This window comes from Xenopus laevis, chromosome 5S (genome assembly GCF_017654675.1).
Source record: "Xenopus laevis strain J_2021 chromosome 5S, Xenopus_laevis_v10.1, whole genome shotgun sequence".
Classification (NCBI taxonomy): Eukaryota; Metazoa; Chordata; class Amphibia; order Anura; family Pipidae; genus Xenopus; species Xenopus laevis.
Window position 1 is genome coordinate 122,680,124 of NC_054380.1, and position 9,134 is coordinate 122,689,257.

General features: G+C 37.0%; 1 protein-coding gene across 3 annotated transcripts in view; it reads left to right on the top strand.

The window, feature by feature from the left end:
• Positions 1-8,801, top strand: part of trappc12.S (trafficking protein particle complex subunit 12 S homeolog) — a 46,560-nt gene extending 37,759 nt beyond the window's left edge. For 2 of the 3 annotated variants that reach the window (XM_018264332.2, XM_018264329.2), the window contains exons 9-12: positions 153-251; positions 1,449-1,558; positions 4,321-4,408; positions 8,426-8,801. In XM_018264332.2, coding sequence (XP_018119821.1) covers positions 153-251; positions 1,449-1,558; positions 4,321-4,408; positions 8,426-8,668 — 540 coding nt within the window. In that variant the 3' untranslated portion in view covers positions 8,669-8,801. 3 annotated transcript variants of the gene reach the window in all.
• Positions 8,802-9,134: the final 333 nt, after the last annotated feature.

The window sequence follows — 9,134 nt, forward strand, 5'->3', positions numbered from 1 at the left end:
TTTTTCCATCCCTGCCCCTAATTTGCATATGCGTATTCGGTATTCGGCTGAATACTTCACTAAGGGTTCGGGGATTCGGCCGAATCCCAAATAGTGGATTCGGTGCATCTCTATAAATAATACTCCTAATGTCCTTTTTCCCTTTGTTTCAGGACTATGTTCTGGCTGTAGACGCCTATCAGACCGTCATAAAGTATTATCCTGAGCAGGAGCCGCAGCTGCTTAGTGGCATTGGACGGATCTTTCTCCAGGTAATTCCTTCAGGGTCAGTCTTACTGGAATGTCAGTCAGTGCCTGGAGTCTGTTATCCTGAAAGCTGAGGTCCAGTCCACACCCAGGCGTTTTGTAGGTCTCTAGGGGCACAGTACATAGAGGGACCAGCACCCCACAAGAAATAGCAGCACTTGTGCAATGACTGAGCATGCGGGGATGTCCCTAACGTTTGGGTAAATACCAGTCACAATCTGTGTGAGGGATTCCTGAGGCTAATGGTACAGGATGGAGAAAAACCAGTGCATGGAGGGGATTTTGGAAAGCAGTTGTTTTCAGGCTCCTTCGTGACAAAGTGAATGGCCAATTTTCTTAAATATTTACACACTTTCCCCTTAATTTCATATTATAACACAGAAGCTTCTCATTCACTGCATGATTATCTTCTGTTTGAATCACACGGGCTTGTTTGTTTTATAGTGTGGCCTTTTAATTTAATGATTGCTGCATTCTGAATTCTGCATTCTGAATTCTGAATACCACATTCTAAATAGTGCATTGTAAATAGTGCATTCTAAAGCAGCTTTCCAATATACAGATCAAGAAACAAATGAATACACGTATTAGTAAATGAAACTGCTATAGAAAGTAGTATCTGTCTGCTCCTTGCTATTCCCTCCACTGCTGGTCCTGACTGCACCTCTCATTAAAAGAATGTAGCAACATTGAGGGGGCCATCAAGCAGAACACCATTTTATACATAAATAAGTATGATCATGCATATTAAAGGATTGGATTCTCGATCCAGAAAACTCCAAATTACAGGAAGGCCGTCTCCCATAGACTCCATTATAATCAAATAATTAAATTTTTTAACGATTTCCCTTTTCTCTGTAATAATAAAACCGTAGCTAAGATATAATAAACCAGCCTATTGGGTTTATTTAATATTTACATGATTTTCTACTAGACTTAAGGTTTGAAAAAATATATGCAGAAAGATCCATTATCCAGAAAACCCCAGGTCCCTTGCATTCTGGATAACAGGTCCCATACCTGTACAGTAATAATCTCTTAGACTGCTCAGTGTTGGGGGAAAAGAAATCATTACGAATGAAATTTATACTCCTGGCACCTGACAAACAATAGTAGTGAGATATAAAGCAGCGAGGAAGATACACTGTATATTGTGGGTCTGTAGTATATTCAGTCTCATTCTTCATTTCCTTCCTTTGCAGATCGGAGACATAAAGACAGCAGAGAAATACTTTGAGAAGGCAGAGACCGTGATCCAAAAGTCGACTGCCAGTGACTCTCCACAGAACACCATGATTGTTTCGATGAACAGGTAAATTCTTATAAATATATATAAAATACACAAAAGCCATGAATATCTCGTAAATTATATCCTTATAAACGGTGAGTTCTGATGTCATCAGTTATAAACGGTGAGTTCTGATGTCATTTCTGTCACATGACTCACTGAAACTTGTGTATTATAATAAATAAAGTACCCCCAGTTGTAAAATATGAGGATATTAGACGTTACCTCGGAGTTCCATGGCCTGTATAAAAACACTCGGCCTTTGGCCTCATGTTTTTATATAGTCATGAAACTCCTAAGTAACTTATAATATCCTTATAATTTACAAGAGGGGCTAATTTATTCACTATATAATACACAAAAGCCATGAATATCTTGTAAATTATATCCTTATAAACAGTGACTAGTGATGTCATCAGTTATAAACAGTGAGTAGTGATGTCATTTCTGTCACATGACTCACTGAAACTTGTGTATTATAATAAATAAAGTACCCCCTCTTGCAAAATATGAGGATATTAGAAGTTACCTCGGAGTTCCATGACCTGTATAAAAACGCTCTGCATTTGGCCTCGTGTTTTTATATGGTCATGAAACTCCTCGGTAACTTATAATATCCTTCTATTTTACAATATAATTTTTTCACTATATTATCTATATATATCCCCCACTCATACTTCACTAAGTCTGCTTGCTGGGGTCTGTGAGCCGAACAACCAGGTCATTCTTGATTATTTTTTATTATTACAGGTATGGGATCCGATATCTGGAAACCCATATTCCAGAAAGCTCTGAATAACAGGAAGGCCATCTCCCATAGACTCCATTTTATCCAAATAATCCAATTTTTTTCTCTGTAATAATAAAACAGTGCCTTGTACTTGATCCCAACTAAGATATAATTAATCCTTATTGGAAGCAGCACCAGCCTATTGGGTTTATTTAATGTTTACATGATTTTCTAGTAGACTTAAAGGGGTTGTTCACCTTCCAAACACTTTTCAGCTCAGTTGTTTTCAGATTGTTCGCCAGAAATAGACTATTTTCAGTTACTTAATATTATTTATTTTTTATTGTTTTTCTGAAATCTAAGTCGTGTTTCTGGCGTTTCAGTCTGGCAGCTCAGTAATTCAGGTGTAGATTCTGTTACAATTTTGCAACATTTAGTTGATACATTTCTCAGCAGCATCTCTGGAGTATCAGCAACTATTGTATCAATTCTAACAGCTGCCTGTAATGAAACCCAGAGATTCTGCTCAGCAGGGAGAAAAAGAAATGTATCGACTAAATGTATCAATATAGAACAGTTTACAGGGTCAGCGACCCCCACCCCTCTCAGAGCTGCTTTACAAGGTGAAAAGACACTTTACACTTCAATATTGGAAAAAACGGCCACACATAGAAAATACAAAGTAATTGGAAAAAGTCGTTCTTTCTGGTGATCTATCTGAAAACAATTAGTTGTTTGAAGGTGAACCACCCCTTTAAGGTATGAAGATCCAAATTACGGAAAGATCCGTTTTCCCGGAAAGCCCCAGTGCCCGAGCATTCTGGATAACAGGTCCGGTACCTACATAACAGTTGAGCAGTCATTCAAAAACACAATAACAAAGACCAACTGCAATTTGTAAAGCAGACTTGTAAGAGCAGTTACTATTAAAGTGATACAGTCAAATTATTGTTGCCTTCAGGAAAGTGTCTGTTTGACTTTACATATCTGTCTCTGTGTTATTATTTAGGTACTAATCACTGGCCCTTTCCCTGACCTCCATTATATATAAGCACCAGCTTTTTGTAATTTTTTTTTTTTTGGGCGACTTTGCAGCTGCCATGTTAGTTTGTATTGAGGTGGCACAGAGCAAAGAACTATATAGGAGCATGAGCTTTTGGAATAAAACTGCATGTGATCCATCATCAACCCACCCACAGCCCGGTGTTACCTGCAGCTTAACCCCCAACCCACTTACACTACCTGCAGTTCTGGATCTGTCCATCACCTTAGCTGGGAGTGTGAGGGCCCTTGTTTATGTTCTAGTACTAATATAATCGTTACTCACACCCCAATCCAGACCGACTCATAGATCAGGTTCTCCCAGGTCAGTGTGTTAGGGTAAGGGCACACGGACAGATTCGGGAGGGAGATAAGTGAACAAATCGCCTCTTATTCAGGGCGACAATCTCCCCGAACTGCCTTCCCGCCGGCTATAATGGAAAATCGCCAGCGGGGTGGCTCTAATGTTGCTTCATTTTCCGAAGTCACCCAAAGTTTCCTCGTGAGGCAACTTCAGAAAACAAAGCGCCGCGAGTGCCATCCTGCTGGTGATTTTTCATTCTAGCAGGCGGAAGTCAGTTCGGGGAGATTGTCAACAAGGACCAAAATACTGTTGAGACTGTTTTTTTTAGTCAGCCTGAAATGCTCCTAAGCACTTCTAACCCCCCCCCCCCACCCCCGGGCTGCGGAAAAATTGTCTTTCTTGAAACTGATCCGTGCTGCAAAAAATGTTGGGGGCTGCTGTGTGAGTGTTAGAGAAGGCAGGTGTTAGAGAGGGCAGGTGTTGGAGCACTGTTTTATAGAGGGCATGTGTTAGAGCGCTGTGTTAGTGTTAGAGAAGGCAGGTGTTAAAGTGCTGTGGTGCTGTGTTAGAGCGCTGTGTTAGATAGGGCAGGTGTTAGAGCGTTGTGTTAGCGTAAGAGAAAGCAGGTGTTAGAGCATTGTGTTAGAAAGGGCAGGTGATCACTTCTTGCCACTGATGTTTAACAGAACTTTGTGTGGTTTCCTTTCTCAGGGCTTTCCTGCACCTTGGACAGAACAATTTTGCAGAGGCGCACAGGTTTTTCTGTGAAGTACTAAAGACAGACCCTGCAAATGCTGTGGTAAGTTCTCTGCCCTTGTCCAGGAGTCTCACTACAACTTGTCTCGTCCCCATGTATGATCTGTTTTGTTTCATTGTGGCACAAGCAGAAACCTTTCAGTGGAATTGATATCCAATCCATCCAATATCCATTCAATATGATGTCACAACGAGCAATAGCCAATCAAGCTTCTCATATTACTAGCCTGGAGCAAGCTTAACAATGAGGGTGTCCTCTAGTAATGTTGTCACTGGTTTCTCAATCTTATTTACTTATAGAATAGATTCTAACCAGACACACAGTTACTTTAATATTACTGGACTGGGCTGCTGTGCAGGGGCTCTTTGCTTTAACCCTAATGTTACCCCCAGATACTTTGAAAAATTAGAACAGAAAAGGAACTCTTAACTCCCAAATAAACAGGATCTCAAAGGTTACACACGAGTCAAAAAATGCTCAAAATTATAAAGAAAAAAGTACCCCGTAGGTAACAACCTAATCAGTATCCAGCATACATTAAATCTCTTAGGATTTAAATTAATTAATTAAATAAGTAAGTTAAGGTGAGAAAAGTGCCCAATCAATTAATGAATTAATTGATCAACTACTTGATTTTGAAATAATTCATAAATACTATAAAGTGCCAATTAGTGCATAATACCCATTAAGTAGTTTAATTAATTATCATTCTCAAAATAAATAACAATTCATGGTTGAAATCAACCAAAAAAAGCTACAAGGATAAAAATGACAAAGTTCATCAAAAGAGTGCAATTGACTGGGAAAGATGCTTAAATTAAGTGAAGATTATTAAAAACATAGGAAGGTATACTAAATTAATCAAGTGCTAGTATTAATATAAAGAGTGCTGGAAATTAAATTAATTGAAAGGATCCCATTAGATTAAAAAATGACCACAATTGGGTAGAAATAATACCAATGCTACGGTCAGCAGAAAAAAAAGAGGATATAATGAAATATAAGAAGGTGGAGTTGTCCCAAAAACTAACTGCCTGTTGTTTTCTAAGTCTGGGACACCACAAAGAGGAAGGCAGGACAGGGTAACCGAGACTGTGGCCTTGGTATATTAACTTGCCCTGATCTTAAGGAGACTAAGTTAACCCTAATAAGCCACAAATCACCGGCCCCTTAGAATGGAAGGAAGATTGTTTAGGATGAAAGAAAGAACCGTAGCAATAAGGATTAGATCCAACCCCAGTAAAAGCACCAAGATTCAATAATTAAAATACAGGATTTGAGTATTTTAATTATTGAATCTTGGTGCTTTTACTGGGGTTGGATCTAATCCTTATTGCTACGGTTCTTTCTTTCATCCTAAACAATCTTCCTTCCATTCTAAGGGGCCGGTGATTTGTGGCTTATTAGGGTTAACTTAGTCTCCTTAAGATCAGGGCAAGTTAATATACCAAGGCCACAGTCTCGGTTACCCTGTCCTGCCTTCCTCTTTGTGGTGTCCCAGACTTAGAAAACAACAGGCAGTTAGTTTTTGGGACAACTCCACCTTCTTATATTTCATTATATCCTCTTTTTTTTCTGCTGACCGTAGCATTGGTATTATTTCTACCCAATTGTGGTCATTTTTTAATCTAATGGGATCCTTTCAATTAATTTAATTTCCAGCACTCTTTATATTAATACTAGCACTTGATTAATTTAGTATACCTTCCTATGTTTTTAATAATCTTCACTTAATTTAAGCATCTTTCCCAGTCAATTGCACTCTTTTGATGAACTTTGTCATTTTTATCCTTGTAGCTTTTTTTGGTTGATTTCAACCATGAATTGTTATTTATTTTGAGAATGATAATTAATTAAACTACTTAATGGGTATTATGCACTAATTGGCACTTTATAGTATTTATGAATTATTTCAAAATCAAGTAGTTGATCAATTAATTCATTGATTGATTGGGCACTTTTCTCACCTTAACTTACTTATTTAATTAATTAATTTAAATCCTAAGAGATTTAATGTATGCTGGATACTGATTAGGTTGTTACCTACGGGGTACTTTTTTCTTTATAATTTTGACCCCCAGATACTTTCTCATTCCTCCAGCACTTCCAGCCTGCTTTGTTCATTGTAGGTCTATGACATGTGCAGTGCCCCCGGGAGGTGCCTTTGGCAAAGGCTATGAGGCCTGGCAAGGGAAGAGGCCCTGCTGATGTGTATTTAGCATTATATAGAGATGTTGTCGGTATGAAGCAGCAGAGGATTCCAAAGCCATAATGATACATTTACTCTGGACCTTACTTGCCAGAGAGAGCTTTAAAGGAAAACTAGAGCCCCCGAACAATGTAGGTCTCTCTAAAAGATATTGCATAAAACAGTTCATATGTAAAATCCTGCTTCATGTAAATAAACCATTTTCATAATGATATACTTTTTTAGTAGTATGTGCCATTAGGTAATCATAAATAGAGAATAGCCATTTTAAAAAATAAAAAAGGGCCGACCCCTGGGATCCACGATTCACGGTGCACAACAACAAACCATACATGTTAGGTCACATGAGCCAATTAACAGACAGAGTTGTGTCTTTTGCTTCCACACTTCTTCCTGTTACAGTTAGAGCTGCAGTATTTCTGATCAGGTGATCTCTGAGGCAGCACACAGACCATCACAAAATGGTGGTTCAAGGCAAGAGATGTAAAAGGGCAATATTTATGTAAATATATATTCCAGTTTGATAAGATTCTTTAATATGCCACTTAATATGATATAAACTATCTGTTGCTTAAGTGTTCATTTTGGGGGTATAGTTACTTTAATAAAATGATGATAAATGTATCAGTCGTTGGCTTTGTATATACACTGGGGCATAAACGTGGCACTGCCAGGAAAGAAAGTCCAGTAAATGCTTTAAACAGGCAAAGCTGCAGTAAAAACAACACAATATAATTCTACTCCGTGTAAATCCCACCACAGCTATTCCATTATATTCCTTATTATATTCTATTATAATACACAAAAGCCATGAATATCTTGTAAATTATATCCTTATAAACAGTGAGTTCTGATGTCATCAGTTATAAACGGTGAGTTCTGATGTCATCAGTTATAAACGGTGAGTTCTGATGTCATTTCTGTCACATGACTCACTGAAACTTGTGTATTATAATAAATAAAGTAGCCCCTGCTGCAAAATATGAGGATATTAGAAGTTACCTCAGAGTTCCATGACCTGTGTATGTATATATATATATATTTATTTATTTATTTATATATATACAGTGCTACGCAATATGTTGGCGCTATATAAATACATGTTGATAATAATAATAATAATTATATATATATATATATATATATATATATATATATATATATATATATATATATATATATATATATATATATATATATATATATATATATATATATATATATGGTCATGAAACTCCTCGGTAACTTATAATATCCTTATATTTTACAAGAGGGGCTACTTTATTCACTATATATTCAATATTATATTCTATTATATTCCTTATTAGATTCCTTATTAGATTCCTTATTAGATTCCTTATTAGATTCCTTATTAGATTCCTTATTAGATTCCTTATTAGATTCCTTATTAGATTCCTTATTAGATTCCTTATTATATTCCTTATTATATTCCTTATTATATTCCATTATATACCTTATTATATTCTATTATATTCCTTTTTATATTCCATATTATATTATATTCCATATTATATTCCATTATATTATATTCCTTATTATATTCCTTATTATATTCCTTTATATTGCTTATTATATGCCATTATATTCCATTATTATTATTATTATTATCATATTTCATTATATAGGGGTTACCCTTCCATGGGTCGGTTCTCCCTGCTGCTAAACCAATGGGGGTGCCTCACACACTAACACACACAGATCAGTATTCTGTACATTTTACTGGATTACACCTTTTCTCTTCGAACCTATGACTAACGTAAGAAACGATCTAATTAACGAGTGTGCTGTTCCTAATTGCACCTCTGATGGGGAATGTTCTCGTTACCTAGGCTAATAATAACGCCGCCGTTTGCCTGCTGTATTTGGGCAAATTGAAGGATTCCCTCGGGCACTTGGAGGGGTTGGTTCAGCAGGATCCCCAGCACTACCTGCACGAGAGCGTTCTCTTCAACCTGACAACCATGTATGAGCTGGAGTCGTCTCGGAGCATGCAGAAGAAGCAGGCGCTGCTGGAGGCGGTGGCTGTCAGAGAAGGTGACAGTTTTAACACTCAGTGCCTGAAACTCATCTGATTCTCTCATCGTTAAATCATTTCTTTTTTTGTTACTCTTTTTGTAGTGAAAGGCTGCAAAATCTGTAAATATTCAGCTTGAAATGTAAATGATACTCTGGTTATTGTGCAGTAAATAAAGTATTTAAAGAATAGACTCCCTGTGTTTATACCCCTCCAATAAACATATGAAGGAGTGGTGTGACTATTTGGTCCTTTTGCTGCAATACGGGTATATGGCTCAAGTTACCAAGAACCATTCTTAAAGTTGAACTATCGCAAAAATGAAAATGTAATAGAAGCTTCAGCATAGTAAAATAAGCAACTTTCTAAATACAATCGATTAAAAATTCGGAATTGTTTCTGAAATAATCAAGTTTATCTTCACTATTCCTCGCTCAGCATCTGTTTCTCTTCATTCTGTCTCCATGCAGAAGTTGGTGTCAGATATTCACTGACAGTTAGGGGGTTATTTATCAAAGTCTGAA